Below are 21,174 nucleotides of genomic sequence, written 5' to 3' on the forward strand. Positions count from 1 at the left end.
CTATGCGTCATCCGCCATAACGTTGTTAGTACGTGAAAGTGAGAACGCTTTGTGAATTATCAAACGAAAATAGTGATTTTATTGTGATATCTTTGTTGAAAAGTGTATTTAATGTGTTATTGAAGATGACAGAGTGGTATAGAATGAAGACGGGATTCAACAACAGGCAGGATTCGTCGGAATTATCTGTTGAAACATCCTGTGAGTTGTCAGACTCATTCAATATGTTTTCGGACAATTTGAGTCCGATTCCGGCGTCTATAGTGCCAAGGAAGTTGGATTTTACGAGTTTGGATGACGACGACGGTATGAGGGATGCTTCGCCGGCGCCGGTTTCGCACAGTCCGCCGTACAAGCGAGTGAGAGCACTAAGGTATGTATCTAGGTCTTTCTATAGAATTTCTATGGGAAATCACCACGCTGCATCGTTTTATGGTATTTGTGGGCCAAGTTACGCGTTAGTTCAGGTCAAAATTTACGTAAACAATTAAAACTTTCACTTTTCGTCAAGTTCATTGTTTGATTTTCGATAAAGTTATGTAATTTGACCCATGAATATAACATGATTACTGAATCAAATTTCTCTAACTTTACGGCGTATTTCACCGTGCAGTATTTGTTATTTTATTCATTAAAAACACAAAATATCACAGTTATAATATCAACTTTCTGTTTTGTAATAAAAAATGGTGTTGTCTGTTTAAAATTCTCATGATCATCTCCCCAAGGTTACGAAATGTCATGGTTGATTAGCCCTAATTGGCTAATTACATTGAAAGTAGTTTTAAAAAGTTGTAACAAAAATCAACTTGAAAAATTTGTTTGTATGACATTTTGGCATGTTATTTTATACTAAAGTCTTGTTATTTTGCTGCTTAACTCTTATTTTATATAATGATAGGTTTTATTGGTCAATATTATAATTTTCCTGTATGACAAGATGTATGGATGTGAATGAAGCAAGGTATGTTTGTAAGGATTGTACTAAGTGGAGATCTTTGCATATCTCTATGTGAACAAGACACAATTTGATGTATGTATGTGTTTTGTCATGAATTTCTTAGATATTTTTGGTTCTTTTGTCATAAATAATGATAGATGTATTGATATAATAGAGCATATCTAGGAGAATTAATGAAAACTATATCTTTCTTGGTTAATTCTTTATAAGTTTATTACTAAAACATACTAAACACTAACTATTGCATTGTTTAATTCTTATGCATTTCCGTAGAACAAACATTGCCCAAGGTTTACCTTTCTATCAAAGATATTGTAGCATTATGAGGATGATATGGTGGGTTCTATGTACCAACTAATGTGTAAATAGAATAAAGACTATAAATAAATATATCTAAGATCTTTACTCTTAATTCATTTTACTATGTAGATGTATGTTATGTCTGTAAACTACTTTCACCTCTTAAAATAATTAAAGGTTTTCTATGCAAAACCATTTATTATTACAATAGAATAATAAAATGTTCAATGAAACATAACTAATATTATCTCTACTGATTCAGTTATCTTTAATTCCTAATTTCCCAGTAGTAACAATAAAAAATCGTACAGGAAGGAAGCAGGCTGACAGGAACTATATGATTTGTCATAAATCCTGTAATAATGTGAATGAATTAATAATACCTATTCCTCTATGAATGATATCCTGTAATATCACATTAAATTATTATTGTATGACTTTATTAAAAATCTCTTGTATTATCCTCTGATTTATTTGATAAATGTAGGAAACAAATAGCTTGTAAATAGTTCATAAATAGTTATTGAAATATATCTACAATTTAAGCCTAAAGATTTTTCACGCATGATGCACAAAAATTATAAATAAGTTATTAATTATAAATTTTAATTTTAAAGTTAAATAGGCTTGAAAGAATGTAATTATCATAAACCACCTAGGTTTATACTAATTACATTCTATATGATAAGCTCTGAAAAGCTCAAAAAACCAATATTACAAGTACCTATCTTATACTCAAAAATCATTTCATCATTTCTTTTCATGCTTGGAAAAGACCAAAAATCGCCACTTGCTTCGATCCCTACAAACATTTACCGCAAAACATTCTAGAAAAACATGCTTTTCATAACACAACAAGTCAAAACAACTTCCAAACATGTTACAAATCCTTTTCTTAACCTCACAAGTTTAACAAAACCTGAAGAAACTTCTAGAAAACAGGTCTGAACATGTCCCAACATGTCTAAATCTAATACACAGGTATCTTCCCGAAAAATAATAAAAATATCATGTTGGAACATGTTCGAAACTCTTAATTGGGATAACTAACGCCTAAATTCATCATAATCCCTAGTTATACCATTTAAATGGTCTTTAGCCACCCTTCTGCTATGTTATGTGACCTCCTTTAAACTAGTCAGACCGGTTTTTAGCTTTAGTACTGTTATTTAAAAAATGAAACTAGTTTTGTCTATGGCATATGTGTTGAGCAGGAAATGTGGCTTAGTGTGAATAAAAAAATAAATGTAAATTTTTATATAAAAATACTTTTTGTTTGAAAGTTGTTTAAAACTGGATTTGTGACTTATTCTATACAGTTTCTAGAAAGTTCAGAATATTTTTATGTTAGACCTTGAAATCTTTATAGTAGTGACATACAAGCAAGCTAAGAAAGTAATAATAAATAAGAAAATAAATCCAGGACCTCCTTACATATATCTATTTTTGTCAATATTTTTCATTTGTCTTTCAATTTGTGTGAAATGACTTGTAAAAGGCTCCAGCATCCTCTAGGGCTCTATTGACCAAAGAATACAGTATCTTAGTGTACCTTAAACTGATATTCAACATTTTGTATTCATTCCTTATACAATCTACCATACAAACATTCAAAAAACTTAACGGTTTTAAAATTTAACAAACAAAGTTCATTGAACTTAACAATGTCCATCTTAATCAATTTCAATTTATGAGAACAACTGCCAATTTTCTAATTGATTGAATTACTGATTCTGTTCTCAGAAGTTTGAGCTTAACTGAAAAGGATTGACGAGTCATTGTTAATACATACATACCTATTTAACTAGGAGCCCGCCCGGCTTCGCCCATTTTAAACAAAACCTTTGTCTTGAATCACCCTATCAATAGAAAAAAACCGCATTAAAATCCGTTTTATAGATCTAAGCATACATACAGACAGACAGACATAGGAACAGATACGGGGACCGACTATCTTAATACTATGTAGTGTAATCACGCCTTTTTTTCGTTAAATTAGGAATAAACTGGCTATTTAATTATCTCTATGAAAATTTTTACCGAAAGCCATACAAACTTAGCCATGAAAGCATGTTTGTTAACATGCAATAAGATTAACTTTACAATACCTTTTTACGTTACTTTCGAAAGCCCTAAAAGTATTGATTACCACACTGACCGTCTCATAGCCAGTCGGCGATGACATCATTAGAGTATCATCATCGAAAGAAATAATTAATTACGTGAATACCTCCATGGTCCATTGGGTAGGTTATATGTCGATTGCCGAGTTGCGGAAAGTGCTATTGGTCTTTTTTAATTTAGTTCGGTAACATGCCCAATATATGGCAAAAGGCTCGCCCCCTAAGTAAGACTATAATTGCAAATATCGCAACTTAAATGAATTACAAACAAATCTGCCTAAACTCTCGGGTATAGCAGGCGTGATACATGTAAGAATTACATCACGAAACATCCAAAACTTTCTCGTCTCAGCTACAACTGCCAAAACGCAGCTTAACTCAGCAAAAAAATTACTACAAAAGACTATTATGTATCATTCAAAAGATACTAACAAAATCAGTTAAAATACTGTTATATCCAAACATATGATCGAACAGCTGACATCTGCCTTGTGAAGAAAAAACACCCACGCAAACATCACTATGGGAAAATATACCTTATATCTTTGGTATAGAGTTGAAATTCCATTAGCAAATGTTACCTGCCCATTTAGCATTGTGGAATTCCGTAACTATTGGTACTACGTCTCGTACACTCGGATCTTTTGTCTCGCTTACTCTTAGATAGTTTTGTACTTGACTTGACGCCCGGTTTCGCCCGGTGTTTAGGAGATATTTTACAAAATAACTTTTGAATTTTTACTTATAATGAAGGTATGCAAAGTCCCCAACCCGCATTTGGTCAGCGTGGTGGACTCAAAGGTCTAAATTCTCCCTCATTTCAAGGAGAGACCCTTGCCCAGCAGTGGGACGTTAATGATGATTAATGGCTCAAATTTGACACAAACCTTCCTCTTGAATCATTCCATCTTTTAATGAAACTGCATCAAAATCCGTTGCGTAGTTTTAAAGATCTAAGCATACATACGGACAGACAGACTGAAAGCGACTTTGTTTGAGAAAGACAAAACATAGATTGAATAGGCAGTTTTTAAAGTCCAAATTCGCGTTTGTTAAGTTGTTTATAATAAAACAGGTTTTTTTATAGAAATACGCCGAATTTTCTTTTTTTTTGTATGTTTGTTAGAGGACCTTTGTCACGTGTTGTTTTTAACGCTTTTTTTAACCGTTTTGTGTTGTATGAAATAAGCGTCTTTTTATGTAAAGATCTTTGTAAGAATTGCGAAGTCTCTGCCTATCCTCCTAAGTATTAGGCTATTATGGCTATTATGTCTTTTATTATTTTAAGACTGCCTCAGAGGCGCGGTCGGTAGTGTATCCGACTGCTGATCATGAAGTCTCGGGTTCGATTTCCGGGTCTCACAGACTGTCATGTGTATGTATTTAATTAATTTGACTGACAAGTTCAAAGCGGAAGTGTGCCTTACATTTCGGTCACGATTTGTATGTTGGGTTCGCTTTCTGAGTCGGGCATTGTCCTTCGCGTTCTCCGTTACAAAATACTTCTGAGCTTAAGGGCCATTTTCCCTTAATGTATGAAAAAAAGTACAACATGACCTGATAAACTATCACACTCTTATCCTGAAGGGATGAAATGGGCCCCTTAATATAATATTAACTCGAATTAGGTCCAACTCCGCGCAATCAGACATTAGGTTCTTATCATTTATACACACGCTAGCTTTTTACCAAGAAAAAAATACAAAATAACGCAAAATCTTGTCTATCTCGTTGTCCCTCCAAAGACAAGTTTTGCAAAAAATCAATTGTACATACGTTCGCGTGGTCAAAACGTGTCTTTAGTATTATTATTTACATAACATACATGCAAGCGGAGACTTGCCAAACTCTACTTATCCCCCGGTTTCTGACGTACATTTAGCGGTAGTTTATCTTTTCAATAGCGTTTAAACTCATATAAAAAAATCGCTATTGAATAGATAATCTACTGCTAAATGTACCTCAGAAACCGGGGCTTAGCCCCTTATTATTTTCAAAATCAAAATAGCCACCTTATATCACCCTCACGTACCTTGCTCACCACTTGCAAGTTACACCTGAGTGATATTTCTTAAGAAAAAACAGGGTTGGGAATCTTAGGGGTGCTTTTGTTATGAAAAGGTGTGAATACATTGTACTTACTTGTTTGAATCGTAGGGTATTGAAATGCGGATGCACAGTCAGCTGTGACTGGGGTTTTTTTGGGGAGTGAGTAGTTTTTGAAATTGTGAGTTTTATACGATGTTCTTAGTAGTAACACGAAGATAACGTATCCCGAAATAGTTTTATAAATGGGATAGACGGCAAAACTTGGGTATTTCGTACCTAAGTTATTTTAGTACAAATCTCGCTGTTCATTTGGCTGTATTTTATATTAATTGTTCCCAAAATGTGCTTAATTTCTAAATATTTTATAGGTTTTTTTTTATAATTTGAAAGTTGATTACTTGCAAAGCAGCATTCTAAAGCATTGATTGTTTCGATAATATTTTGCCTTTCTTTTAATAACCATTCACCATGAGTTTACCACCGTTTCTTTTCACGAACGACGTAAAATGACATGACGATATCAAAAACTTGTTTAAAAGTTTCAAAAATTAACCGATATCTATTGAATTAGATTATAATGTGTATGTTATTTTGTCGCCAGGTTATTCGACAGTCCTCACACGCCGAAGACGTTGCTGGAGAAGTGCTCCACCCCATCCCATCATCCGCCGAGATCAAGACTCTTTCCACCTAAATTAAACGCACAGACTGGTAAGTTCAAATCATTCAAATAAAAATATTCATATGTACATATTGAAAATATAACCCATTAATGTCACTCTGCTAGACAAGGGTCTAACTGTTGGATAGCCTATTTATTCAAGAAGGCTATATAGCATCACGTTGCAACCAATACAAGCAGAGTACCAGGAATTTTTTTTTACAAAAACAGAAAGTTATGACCCATTCTCTCTTTTGTGACGCAACCGAAGTTGCGTGGGTCAGCTACATCTCTATATAATTGTTTATGTAATATTTTGATCTCATTGTTGAATGTTATTTCACAGGGATGCCATCAGGCTCCAGCCACCACCTACACCCGCCGTCGGGCGACGAGGACAGCGCGCTCGGCAGCCTGCCGCCAGACGAGCTGGACGAGTCGCGCCTCGTCGTCAAGAGACCTGTCGCCAACATCAACCCTTTTACACCCGACGGTAAGTTACCACACCAAAGTTAAACTAGCTTTAGTTAGACCTTTATGTGTCCCACTGCTGAGTACCCACCACCCCACTGTTAAAGCTAGGATTGCCATCCGTCCGGGTTTCCCCGGATTTGTCCTAGTTTAGAGGGCATCCGGGGAGCGCCCGGGGAAGGTTTCATTTGTAGACCGGGTTTTAAAAAAACCAATAAATAAAAAAAAATTGGGCCGCCTGCGAGACACGCACCATGTTCACACGCCACGATCAATCGACGAACCGAGTATATTCACCGTTCCCCCACTCCTCCCGTCGCGGTTGCTTTTCTTGTTGACATGTCCGGCTTTCGGACTCTAAAGTCCGGGGTTTTCATGCGTCTTGTCCGGTTTTCCTAATTTTAGATATGGCAACCCTAGTTAAAGCAGATATTTTTTACTAGCTGACCCGTGCAACTTTGCTTGCGTCACATAAGTCATAATTTTCCCCGTATTTTTAACATATTATTATGATCATAGTTAGCAATGTCAAAGGCCAGCTTGAACAACTTTGAACTTAAGTTAACCATATTATAAAGTTAGTAATATTAAAACCCTAACTGATTAATGAATAAATCCTTTCACAGTTTAGTTTCAATGTTTGCCATAGGAAGAGACTCACTTTATGATGCACTAGCTGACCCGCGCAACTTCGCTTGCGTCATATAAGAGAGAATGGATCCCAATGTTCCCCGTTTTTATAACACTTTTTACTCATACTCTGCTCCTATTGGTCGTAGCGTGATGATATATATGCCTATAACCTTCCTCGGTAAATGGTCTATCTAACACTGAAAGAATTTTTCAAATCGGACCAGTAGTTCCTGAGATCAGCGCGTTCAAACAAACAAACAAACAACCTCTTCAGCTTTATAATATTAGTATAGATTAGTATAGATAACGTGGAAATCAAACTGACTTCAATGGAGAATGTTAACAAATTTGGATTATTAGGTCTCCATATTCTCTGTTAAAAATAAAAAATACTAGTGAAAGAATTACTTTGATACGTCAATTAGTTTTCGATTTATAAGTAAAACAAGTTGTAACCGCGCGAGTCGGTGTGACGTCATTGTACATCACGCTAAGTCTGGCTCACACAGTCTTTTTTAATAATATTTACTATTATTACACTTTAAATGTAAAGCAGACGAAAACACAACAAAATACTGCACAAGCTATTACATCTACGACTGGAGACTGATATTAAGCGGGACGCGGCCCGCGCGGCATGGTGTACTATGACGTCACGCTGTTAGCGGGACTCGATATTTTTTGAAACTTTGAATGCTTGTAAAATCAAAACTATTTGGTATTTTTGACTGAAACAAAAACTAGTTTGCATGTACATGTACAGGCTTTACTGAGTCAAAATTTCAAGCGATTTGGCATACCTAGTAACATTCTCCATTGTCCTAATATTATTCTTTGTTGTCTCCAGGTCAAGCGTTAAACAAGAAGAAGCGTGCATTGTCTAAAACACCAACGTGGGGTGATGCTACTCCTGAACAACCGGCTAAGAGATTGAGGGTAAGACTCCATTTTATATTTAATTTGCTTCAGGAGGGAATTTTCAGAAATCCTCTCTTATGCCCGGTTTCTGAGGCACATTTAGTGGTAGTTTATCTATTCACACTGTCACGTTTATAAGCTCAAACACTATTGAATAAAAAAATAATTGGGTCAGGAGTCTGCAATACTGTCCTAGTGTTATTTCAAGAACTTTCAGGCAGGCAAGGTGTCATGATGTTTTCCTTCACTGTTGAAATATGTGATCATTATTTCTAATACACACATCACTTTGAAAACTTACTGATTTGTTTGTATTTCATAATGAAAACACATTCATTTTCTTACATGCTAATCATAGATGTTTGTCAGGTAAAATATATTTAAAATATTAATTACAAATTTAAATTAATATTTTTTAATAAATAAGCTACACCTCTAACAACTAAAGCAAAACTTTGTGGTTAAAGTGGTCACCATTGCGTTGGGACGTTTCAATTACACGAAGTAATTATCCAAATATAGTTGTTTCGGGTCTGTTTGTACTTACTTTGTGTCCGTTGTTTGTGTTTGTAAAAGTGCCCGCGACACAAGAGCTATAATAGTGTGGGAGTTGTCTTTAAAAATAAATATACATGAAATTTTTGTATTTACTATTTATACCTTTAACTAACTAAAAACGTCTTTTCCCAGGAATCAAACATATCCCGCTACAACATAGAATTCGTCGAGCTATGCGTGATCGGCCGCGGCCAGTTCGGCCGAGTGACCAAGTGTGTGAACAAACTGGACGGGTGTGTGTACGCGCTCAAGCGCTCCCTGCGGCCCGTGGCGGGCAGCGCCGCGGAGCGAGCCGCTCTCACCGAGGTTTATGCGCACGCCGCGCTCGGGAAACATCCGCATGTTGTCAGGTAGGTGTTTTAGAGTATATTTTGATTAATTTTTGGACTAATATTGGCTACTGTTGCCAAATGTTGAACATTATTGGACACTGATGGTTAATACTGGACAAAAACTGGCCTCTGGTGCCAATTGTTGGATAAACATTGGCTGCTATTGCCAATTGTTGTACAAATATTCGCCACTGTTGCCAAATGTTGGACAAATATTGGCCACTGATGACGACAATTAGTTACCTTGACTAAATATTGAATGTGAATTTCTCGTTATTACTAATGGTTGTAAAGTAATTATTTTCAGTACTTTACAGTGCACTAACCCTTAACACTGTGAAGTTTGTATAAAAATGTTAAAAGAACAGCTAAAAGAACTGAAACACACATATAATAATATATTTTAGGTGTACCTTCATAACCAAAAGATTTAAAAAACACCCACCCCTAACACCACTTAATCACATTTTCAAACCAAAAGAGCTTAAAACCACCCACTATCCTACCACATACGTCCTTTATCACCTAACAACTCTTCAACAGATACTACTCAGCATGGGCGGAGGACGATCACATGATAATACAGAACGAGTACTGCGACGGTGGCTCGTTGCAACAGAAGATGGAGAACGGACCGCTGTCTGAGAGCGAGCTGCTGTTGCTGCTGGCTCATATTGCTGATGGCTTGGCGTGAGTATTATATAAAATAAATAAATAAATTTGACCCATTAATGTCCCACTGCTGGGCAAGGGTCTCCTCCCGTAATGAGGAAGGGGTTAGGCCTTGAGTCCACCACGCTGGCCAAGTGCGGGTTGGAGACTTTGCATGCCCTCAATAAATGTGTTAAACAAATTTTAGGCATGCAAGGTTTCCTCACGATGTTTTCCTTCACCGTTGGAGCATGTGATAATTATTTCTAATACACACATAACTTCGAAAAATCATTGGTGTGTTGCCTCGGGTTCGAACCTGCGACCACTTGCGTGGGAGGTATCAACTTATACCACTCGGCTATCACTGCTAAAGTATTAAATAGATGTTTTAAATTCCTTGTAGTACGCGTCATGTAAGTTTGTGTGTCTGAATATAGCAACAAACGCAGATGGGGAAACATACGTTTTACTTGGGAATTAAAGGCACATGTTACAGGCATATTTATATTCAGTTAATCAGTTAATACAGGTGATGTAGAGCCATGTATTTAGAGGGTAAATACTGCCACAATGCTGGAAACGAAAATTGCTGTACCATTATCGACTAAAATTGTCTTTTTCCATGGTGTTCAGTAGGAACTTATGTTGTTAATCATTGATAATTATAATTTGTTTAACTGTCTCTGGTCGGCGCGACATTATAGTGTCTGGGGCTCGATTGTGCTCAAAGTGATACTGGCCTTTTCTGATTTATTTTTTCACATGAGTTTTGTAACTGACCGGTACATTTTGTACTAACATTGTAATAGCGAAACCTGGATGTATTTTAAACACCTCTGCCTACGCCTTCGAGTATAACAGGCATGATGTTATTTTCAATGCACTGTATTTTGTACATTTCAATAAATTTTATATTTTTTGCTCAACAGTTACATCCACTCATTACAACTGGTTCACATGGACGTCAAACCTGGGAACATATTCATCTGTAGCGGCGAGGGCGAGCCTTCTCACGACTCGGACGACGGTTACGATGATGATGAACCACAGTACCATCATAATTATAAAATTGGTGAGTTTAGTATTTTATTTTTAGAGCCCTGGCTCACTAGGACGCCATGGCGGCGTCGCTGGCTACGTATCCAAGCAGTTAGTATTGAAATTTATGTCACCTACCTCACGTGGCGACGGTGTGGCAACGTGACATTTCAATACTACTACAAATTAGTCCTCTCTTGTGTCCCACTGCTGGGCAAAGGCCGTCTCTTTTTCTCTTTAAAATTGCTTTTATTGTGCGATCTTTCTCCACGCTGGATCTACAAAGAAAGTAAGATCTTTGTGTCATCTGTGGTATATAAGTAACTATTTAATAAACTTTTATTTTTATTACACATGTTTCTATATCCAACTGCTGAGTAAATGCCGGATATATAATATTTTATTCTAACGAAAATCAAGCTACCTCGCTGTTGCAGTTGGGAGTCTATGTGGCTACTACATAGAGCTCTCGGATTCGAAACCCTAGGTCACCAAAAGCATTTTTTATAGTTTTTCTGTTAAGAAATTCTCAGAGAATGCCTGAAGTTAGAAAGTTGACATTGTAACTCCTTGCATGAAAGACTTGCATGGAGAAAATGTAAAGCCATCAGTTAGTATTGGGCCTGGCCTCTCATTGGTCGTGTGTACCGTCCCACCAGACTATGACAGTGAAGAACTGTGTATTGTTGACAGCATAAACAAAGTCCTGCACCGTTGACTGGTTTCTAATAAATACTCCGCTATAGCTAGATATTGGCTGGTGGTTATTGTTATTTTAAGAATTTAATACATACACTAATATTATAAATGCGAAAGTAACTCTGTCTGTCTGTTACTCAATCACGCCTAAACTACTGAACCAATTTGCATGAAATTTGGTATGGAGATATTTTGATACCCGGGAAAAGACATAGGCTACTTTTTACCCCGGGAAAATTACGCCTTCTCATGGGGGAAATTCAGGTGGCGGACGAAGTCGCGGGCAAAAGCTAGTTTATAATAAATGCTATTTTTATCCCACAGGTGACCTAGGCCATGTGACCTGCGTGTCGTCACCGTCGGTAGAAGAGGGCGACTGCCGCTATCTACCCAAAGAGGTGCTACAGGAAGACTTCACGCATTTAACTAAAGCTGACATATTTGCTTTTGGTAAGTACAATTACAAGATATAATCCTTTTACTATCATTTTATATAAGTATGTTTATCAGTTATTTGGTTACCATAGTACAAGCTCTGCTTAGTTTGGAATCAAATGACTGTGTGTGAGTTGTCCAATGATATTTATTTATTTTACCCTACTTAAGAACCCTGTTATTATCACTTTTGAACAAGTACTTTTTAATCTATTTTGCATAAGTTCCAATCCGATATGAAAAATTATTTCAGTGTTAGATAGCCCATTTACAGAGGAAGACTATAGGCTATTCATCATCACGCTACGACCAATAGGAGCAGAGTACCAGTAGAAAATGTTACAAAAACGGGGAAAAAATTCACCCATTCTCTCTTATGTGACGCAAGCGAAGCTGCGCGGGTCAGCTAGTAAATTATATTTTAGTAACAAAATCTAATATTTTTCTTCATATTTCAGGTTTGACGTTATTTGAAGCGGGCGGCGGCGGTCCGTTACCTAAGAACGGTCAGGAGTGGCACGACATAAGAGACGGCAAACTGCCCGATCTACCAAACTTGTCTAGAGAACTCAATCAATTGCTGAAAGTAAGTATATCATTTTATTTAGCTAATAGCATTTTTTTATTGTTAAATTTTATTTATGATATTTTTTAAATATTTGAAATATGATATAATGGAGAATCTGTAAAAAATATATTTCTTGACCCTCGACCAGCAGTGGGACATTAAAAGGTTAAATTTATTTATTTATAATGATAGATAATTGAAAAACAACTTAGTAAATAGCCTCTATGCACGATTTATCTAATAAAGAAATATTTTTTACCCATTAACGTCCCACTGCTGATCAAAGGACAGCTGGTCTCCTATCGTAATAAGGGAGAGGTTAGGCCTTGATTCTACACGCGGCAAATGCGGGATTTTGCATTCCTTCAAGAACTGTACTAAACAACTCTCAGGCATGTAAGGTTGCATTGCATCACGATGTTTTCTTTCACCGTTGGAACAAGTGATAATTTATTTCTAATACACACATAACTTGGAATAGTCATTGGTGTGTTGCCTCGGGTTCGAGTTTGCATTCATTTGCGTGGAAAGAACCAACTTATACCACTCGGCTAAATAAAATACTTGAAAACTTTGATGTAAATTTTTACCTAAAACATACAAATTACTAACAAAAAATCCTCTTTCCACAGAAAATGGTAGACCCCGACCCGTCAGTCCGTCCGTCGGCGGCCCGTCTCAAACGACACCCGCTGCTGCACCCCGCCGGGAACAAGTCCAAGTCACAGCTGCGGAGAGAACTGGCCGCTGCCAAGATGAAGAACGAACTACTGGCTAGGAAACTGCAGGAAGCCGCTAGGTAAGGCTCCATTTATATCTGTAACTTAGGGAAGAGTTCTCGGGTTTGATTCCCGGCTGGTAAACTGCGGCAATTGCAGCCTGAATTCCGCGGGAAGCTACTTGAACCGTCACATAACTGACCCTTAAGCGCTTAGGAGTAAAAATAATTCTGTAACAGGAATATTGGGTCATTATGTTCCCACAGTCTATAGTTATTCAGCTAAGGACCCTGGTTCGGTTCCCACGTCGGAGTTGTTTACTGTTGCAAAAATAATTGTGACGGTAAAAACACCGTTAAAAATAGCCTTAAAGCAAGGCCAGTCACCGAACCAATTTACAGCCTGCCCGGCTTTTCGATCATGATGTTTTGAATTCCCTTAAAAGGGACCAAATATCAAAATCAGATTTAAAGCTTCGGGTTCGATTCCTGGCCAAAACAAAAGTAATCTGACAATTTTTTTCCATTCAATGCCTATAATACTAACATATTTTCAGCATAATTAATATAAACAGATTAAATTCTTTCACAGATGTATAAAATCGTTAACACCGAACCTCGTGGCGAACCAAGAGTCGGCCAAATTCCGAACCAGGTCGGCGAAAAGACTGCAGAAACCGCGCGTAGACAATAGTCTAGTAGAAATGATACAATCAGTCACATCACCCATAAGAATAGACAGACACGTCCACAGAAGAACAAAGAAAGTATAAAAGTATGTTTAAAACTTACTATTTGAGATTTTTATGTGAAAAAAGCAAAAATAATTTGTACATTGACGCATTTTCAACGACACGTATTAAACTAGCAGGACGGTTCACACGGTTTAAAAAGTTAATATAATCCCACTGCTGGGCAAGGGTCTCCTTCCGTAATGAGGGAGGGGTTAGGCCTTGAGTCCACCACGCTGGCTAAGTGCGGGTTTGGGACTTTACATATGTTAAAGGATTCTTCTATATGGGTAGGCAGAGACCAGAGAACGTCACTTGGTACGATCCTTACAAACTTCCCTTGCCTCATTCACATACATACATGTTGTCATACAGGACCGCCGGTTACGAGTACTACGCACCTGACCTTTTAGTACATAGATAAAATCACACCTTTTTCCCATAGGGGGTAGGCAGAGATCAAAGAACGCCACTTGGTACGATCCTTACAAACTTCCCTTGCTATAATTGATATTTTCATACAAAAATGTGTGGTTGAAAATGTGACAATGTGTTTTATTATTGCTAGGGAATATTAAGTAAATAATGCAGTTTATAATAGCTACCGGTCGAATGGTCACTTAAGAGTACGTATATACATAAATTTTCCCGCGACTTCGCCCGAAGATTTCGCGAGTTATAAAGTAACCTATGTGTTAATCCACGTTATAAACTAACCCTCTTATTCATAAAAATATGAAGTTATGAAAGGCTTATAAAGTGTTTTGTTGCTTTCACTCCTTAGCGAAATGAAAAAGAGAAAACATATAGTAGTTTAACTAAAATGGGTTTATAATGTGTTTATGAATAAGAGGGTAACTGTCTTATTATAAGCGTTACTTAAAGTCGCCCTTGAATTTGAGATTATATTTCAATGTAACTGTAAAATTAATTTATGTTAAAGACTTTCCAAATATTGAGAGTGATCTCAAGAGTTTGAGATCCCTCTCAAATATCATCAATTAAATTGAGTTGTTTTGAAATCTAGCGTAACTTAAAATTGAGTGATGTTTTAGACTTTTTACTGAATCTTTTCCATAATATTTTTGAATATAATCTCAAATTTAAAAGTGGCTAATACATAACCAATGATACTTAAACTGATATTACTGAAATGTGACGTTTTATAACTAAATTTAACGTGTATATAACCTTTTCAAAATCATTGTTTTATACATAAGAAAAATTCCGGTCGTGCCATACTACACTATCGGCATAAGCCTCCGTGGCGCAGTGGTTAAGGTCGCCACGCGGCTACTACTGCATCGGGAGGTCGTGGATGCGATCTACAAATAATTGTTTCGGGTCTGGTTGTACTTTGTATCCGTTGTTAGTATGTTTGTAAAAGTCCCCGCGACACAAGAGCAATTCTTAGTGCGTGAGTTGTCTTTTTAAGAAATGAAAGAAAATTGTGAACCGGGTGAAATAATTTTGCGATTCTTACATATTTACTCACTTTTGTATTGCATATCGTTTCAAATGGTGATATTTGAAAAGGTTCTATACATGTTAAATTTGTTATTAACACATCTATGAACATAGCAGCGATTTAACGTGTCTGAATTTAGCAACAAACTGCATAGTCGAAACATAAATACAGTAGACGTATACGCGGAGTGCGTGTGAGGGAACGGAAGCACGTCGTTGTTACGTCTCCGTCACACGCACTCGTTTTATACATACACTAGCGGACCTGACAGACGTTGTCCTGTCTACACGTCTTTAATTTGAAAATTTTAAACGTTTTTTAATAATCTAAACCATTCTCAGATCCCCTTGAACACACACAAAAATATTCATCAAAATCGGTCCAGTCGTTTAAGAGAAGTTCAGTGACATACACACTTACAGAAGAATTATATATATAAAGAAAGATACATACATAATATCACGTCTTTTTCCCATAGGGGTAGGCAGAGACCAAAGAACGTCACTTGGTACGATCCTTACAAACTTCCCTTGCTTCATTCACATACATACATGTCATACAGGACCGCCGGTTACGAGTAGCACCTTATATTTATGTTTCATCTAAGCAACGGCTTGTCTATATACAGACAGTTATATAGTACATACTATATAAGTAATGTGACTATAATGATTTCTATTGTCAGTCAGAGATTTGGTACTATAGTTTGATGGTGCAGTGGTTAATGTAGTCTATATGCTACTGTGGAGATCGTAGATTCGATTCTCATACGGAATATTTTTTTGTATTCTACATAAAGTTGTTTCGGTTTCTGTACTTTGTGTCCGTTGTTTGTATGTTTGTAAAAGTCTCAAATAATATAAATTCTTACAGAATTTCTGTAATGAAAAAGATTATGGAATTAAATGTAATTTTGTTTTAAAGTAAACTGTAGGAACCATATCTCTAACTGACAGTAGTTAAGACAGGTTTCAATATCATAACTTTAGATTAAAAGGTTTGGTAGTTATAAAATGTTTCTTAAGCTTTCTTATTTAAATTTTAAATAGACCTATTTTTTATCTAAAGATTATGACATATTGAAAACCAGTTAAAATATCAATTAATAAAACTATGTTTGTTAATTCAAACTAATTATTATCGACATAGCGCAGTGGTTAAAGTGGTTCTTATTACCGCTAGGGTAGTAGGTTCGATACTCGAAATATTTGTGCGATACACAAATAGTTTCGGGTCTGGTTGTACTTTGTGTCCGTTGTTTGTATGTTTGTAAAAGTACCTAGACTTATATAATATTAAGGCTCAGTTTAACTCCCGGATAAATAGCAGATACGCTATCTATGAGTTATCTGTTAGTGAAACTGGCTTTTAAATAATTAGTGCCTTTATTTCTCCCAAATGTGATGTTAGTGCTTCTACGAATTTAATAATAATTATGATTTTTGTATAAATAAATAAATAAATAATTAAAAATTTTGAAAAAAATGTTTCTTCCGATTTTCACTTGTGATATCAATTCTTTTGGGTTAAAAATGTATTTAGGTGTTAAGGTATTGATATGGCTTTTTGAAAAAAACTTCGAAAATTTTCAAAAATAATTTTCTGGGATAAAAAAAAATATCCACTAAAGTCCCACAGCTGGGCAAGGGTCTCCTCCCGGAATTACGGAATTAGGCCTTGAGTCCACGCTGGCCAAGTGCGAGCTGTGCACTTTCATGAAATATCTGAAGTTTTCATAAGCCATGTCGTTATAAGCAGCTTTCTTATAGAATATAAAATTAAATGTTATATTTATATAGAAAAATAATAATATGATTCAAATATGTCTTAAATATAATAAAAAATATTTACGATATTAATTTTCTTGACGTTTCGGCCCCACAAATAATAGTCATTTCTTACTAGTCCATTGCTGGGTAAGGGTCGCCTCCTAAACACATTAGTATCCCACTGCTGGGCAAGGGTCTCCTCCCGGAATAAGGAGGGATTAGACCTTTATATAGTCCAGGCTGATGTATATTCACAGTAAACAAATTCCACTGTCTGACTATCACGGTTCATGAGATATAGCCTGGTGACAGACAGACAGCGAAGTCTCAGTAATAAGGTCCCGTTTTTATCCTTAAAAATAGTATCGTAAATCTTAATTTTTTGTCGTATTTAAGCCATTTTTTAAATTATATTATTATGTGTACAAGCGATAGTTTAAATATATAAATAAGTATCAATTTGTATAGGACTTGTATAGTTAGTTTAAGTTAAATATCCCAGTAAATAATTGTTTTAGAAATTACTTTTGATAATTGTATGATTATACTAAAAAAATTGTATATGAGAGCGAAATCCTAAAATTTTGTATCCAAAATTGATTCCTTTCTTCCAACTATGTTGGAGTCGGCTTCCAGTCTCACCGGATGAAGCTGAATACCAGTATTTTACATGGAGCGACTGTCTATGTGACCTCCACAACACAGTTACCTGGGTTATAACACGGTACCCCTCAGTAAGACTGGTTGTCAGACTTTCAAGCTTCTGACTACTGTTAACGACTGTCAAAGACCTTTGTAAATGACAGCCGGGACCCACAATTTAACGTACTTTCCAAAACATGGAAGAAAATCGATGTTTATTACGGTCACCCATCCACATAACAACCTTGACAAACGTAGCTTAACCTCAAAGATCTATCTTTACGACTGTTGTCACTTAGTAGTCTTGCTCTCTTTATATAATATTAGTATATTAAATACAATTATCAAAATTTATTAATTATATAAGTAATAAGGGCTCCATAATAATTTTGCATGTAACATGTCAATCATTATTTAATATTAGATAAATAATTTTCAAAATTTGTAATGTTTTTCCGCATGAAAGTGTATAAATACTAGGTTTTTTTCGCGATTTCGTCCGTAGTAGTTTCAATTTTATTCAGTAGTTTTTGCGTGAAAAAGTAACAAAAATCTCAAACTTTATCCCTTACAATGTTTTGCAAATTAAATAAATTTAACCCATTAATGTCCCACTGCTGGGCAAGGGTCTCCTCCCGTAACGAGGGAGGGGTTAGGCCTTGAGTCCACCACGCTGGTCTAGTGCGGTTCGTGGACTTATATACAGTCATAATTCCTTATGAATTTATATAAATAAGTATATTCTAAGTTTAGTATAAATAAATATATGTGTCGAATAAGGCATTGTGATTTATATAGTGGAGAAATGATGGAAAGATAGTTAGCTGGCTGTTTTAATAACTTATCCACGGTAATCTAACTAACGTCTGTTGTTTATAATAAGAAGGTGATATTTTTTGATAAGTAGTGTTGCTACTTCTTATAATATCAGCTATGTATCAGTGCAAGTTTCATCAAAATCGGTGCAGTCGTTTTTTTTTTTTCAGTAACTGGATTTAAGTTATCCATATCCGTTAGTAGGTTATTGAAACAGTCGTTACTTGATTCTCATTTTTAAATAGCATAGATAAACTTTATAATTTTTCATCTTAAGTATAATTGACTATGTATTAAAAGGTAACCTTAGTTTTTTTTATATAATAATAATAATTTATGAACAAATTGTTTTCTCTGTCCACAAGGTGGACTATTATTAATATTAGTTACGATCTCAACCTGCTTGTGTGTCTGTGCGTTCGTCTGCTTCGCTTTTATCACCACTATCGATTGATCCAAACCTCATCAAAATCGGTCCAGCCGTTCCAGAGATATCACATACACATTTCCGTTATGACGATCGTACTACCATTTTTTTAATATAGCTTCACAAAATTTCTATTGTGGTGATAAAAGTAGACTTTTTTAAACTATTTAAAATACTTCTTTTTCATTAATTGTATGTAAAATCAAAAATTTATGAAGAAATATTGTATTCGGATAAAAACTTGTAATTTTTAAAAAAATATTTTTTGAAACCATTATGTCCTATGACAAATCAACGATATGTATTTTTAGACAGTGTCTCTTAAAACCCAATTTTACAACATCCAGATAAGTGTTAGATAAATTATCTGATAGGTAACTTATATGTCAGATAACTAATCTAACTGGGTACTAATAGTAAATCAATAATACTGTCCGTTTCACTATTTAACCAGTACTTATCTGAGACTCGTGAAATTGGATCAGTGTTAAATAATATTAGATCGGGGAAAAAGTATTTTCGCATTATAGTATGTATGAACTTGTAATAAAATCTTTTCTCTACACAAAAAAGCTCGATATTTGAGTACCTCACGAGCTCACTGAAAGAAACCTAATGAACCGTGTACTCATTTGTGAATGTTGAAGCCAAAGAGATTTTATTACAAGTTCATACAGACTATAACGCGAGAAGACTTTTTCTTCGACCATTATAGCCAAGTTTCATGTCTTATAGATAAATGTCGGATTTCTTAACAGAATATGTTTTGTATTGTTATGTGTTAGATAGCTTAACCGACAGTTATCTGTAAGTAATCTGGCAGAATCAAAAAGAAGTTTATATTAGGTCGGGGGAAAAGTCTTTTCGCATTATAGTATGTATGAACTTGTAATAAAATACTATAATGCGGAAAGACTTTTTCCCCATCCTAATATGTTTATGTGTCAGATAGCTTAACCGACAGTTATCTAGCAGTGTCAAGAGAAGTGTATAATGTAAATTTGTTATTTAGCAGGCGAATTTGTATGCGTGAACCAAAATTTCGTTTTAAATCGTTTGTTTTGTAAATATGACTCAAAATTTAGATATTGGACTCGACCAAAGTTGGTGTAGGTACTGTATGTGTATATTTGCTGATTATATTGTAATAAATGCTTGTTTCGATTATTTGTTCGTTTTATTTTATAACTAGCTTTTATCTGCGTCCGCCACCTGAATTTTCCCATAGGAATGCGTCGTTTTCGGTGTAAAAAGTAGCCTATGTCCTTTCTCGGGTATCAAAATATGTCCATACCAAATTTCATGCAAATTGGTTCAGTAGTTTAGGCGTGATTGAGTAACAGGCAGACAGAGTGACTTTCGCATTTAAAATAAATACAAAAATAATGTTTTTTTCCCTCCTCATAATGTATTACCCTAACCTGTCTTGTTAGGCAGTCTCGGGTTCAATTCCTGAGCCGGTATGAACGCCGATTTTTATTCAAGCTAAATTAATTGATAGTTTTATACTTATTGAAGATAGATTATAATTATATTAAATTATTGCAGAATCCCTATCTGAATTTCCATGTTAGGTAGAGCGCCACCTATTGCGCAAACTTGATATCATTAAGAATGCAAGCATTCACGTATTGCTTCTAAACGCAAACGTAAAAAGTTGTTGCCACCACCCAATAGATGGCATTATTTTACGAAACCGACTTCTTCAACACCGAAAAGGGTGCGATGTCTTCACTGATGAGAAGCTTCTAGAATAAACTGCAACAACAGGGAATTTTATTGTTGTTATTGCCGCATTATCCTGGCTAAGGAAAATGAATTATCAAGTTATCAATTTAAATTAAAAATGTAGCCGCCTGGTGGACTTGGTAAATTCGTCCCGCCAATGTGATTGCTGTAGAAATAATCTGGTTGAATGTCGTGAAATAAATATGTGCCAATGGTTCTGATTAAAAGAAATATCAAAAGGGTTAATCCTCTGTTCCTAATACAGCTAAATGTAGGCGAAATGACCACCCTAGAAAAACTAGGTCCATATTTTTTTCTGAACACGTAGTTCTGGACAAATCACTTGTAAGGCGATTAGCACACTGCCCCGCATCATGCTGCATATTGCGTGTCGACGCACCTACGCGCGTTCCTACGGGAGTGCAGATCTGCATCATCGTGCGGGTATTTTGCGCACTCACGCGCGTAGGTGTGT

At 35.7% G+C, this 21,174-nt stretch overlaps 1 protein-coding gene across 1 annotated transcript; it reads left to right on the forward strand.

The window, feature by feature from the left end:
- The first annotated feature begins 15 nt into the window (after positions 1 to 15).
- Positions 16 to 20,138, forward strand: LOC142984779 (wee1-like protein kinase). The gene is made up of 11 exons (XM_076132590.1): positions 16 to 373; positions 6,035 to 6,144; positions 6,441 to 6,587; positions 8,046 to 8,134; positions 8,807 to 9,024; positions 9,550 to 9,696; positions 10,590 to 10,732; positions 11,722 to 11,847; positions 12,291 to 12,418; positions 13,033 to 13,199; positions 13,711 to 20,138. Exons 1-11 carry the CDS (start codon positions 126 to 128, stop codon positions 13,889 to 13,891), a joined length of 1,704 nt encoding a protein of 567 aa, XP_075988705.1. The 5' UTR covers positions 16 to 125; the 3' UTR covers positions 13,892 to 20,138.
- The last annotated feature ends 1,036 nt before the right edge of the window (positions 20,139 to 21,174 follow it).

The sequence above is a fragment of the Anticarsia gemmatalis genome, chromosome 28 (genome assembly GCF_050436995.1).
Source record: "Anticarsia gemmatalis isolate Benzon Research Colony breed Stoneville strain chromosome 28, ilAntGemm2 primary, whole genome shotgun sequence".
Lineage (NCBI taxonomy): Eukaryota > Metazoa > Arthropoda > Insecta > Lepidoptera > Erebidae > Anticarsia > Anticarsia gemmatalis.

Coding starts and splice junctions, on each gene's coding strand:
- LOC142984779 (XM_076132590.1), top strand. CDS start 126: ATGACAGAGTGGTATAGAATGAAGACGGGATTCAACAACAGGCAGGAT. Junction 6,145..6,440: donor TAAATTAAACGCACAGACTG/GTAAGTTCAAAT, acceptor GTTATTTCACAG/GGATGCCATCAGGCTCCAGC. Junction 12,419..13,032: donor AACTCAATCAATTGCTGAAA/GTAAGTATATCA, acceptor CTCTTTCCACAG/AAAATGGTAGACCCCGACCC.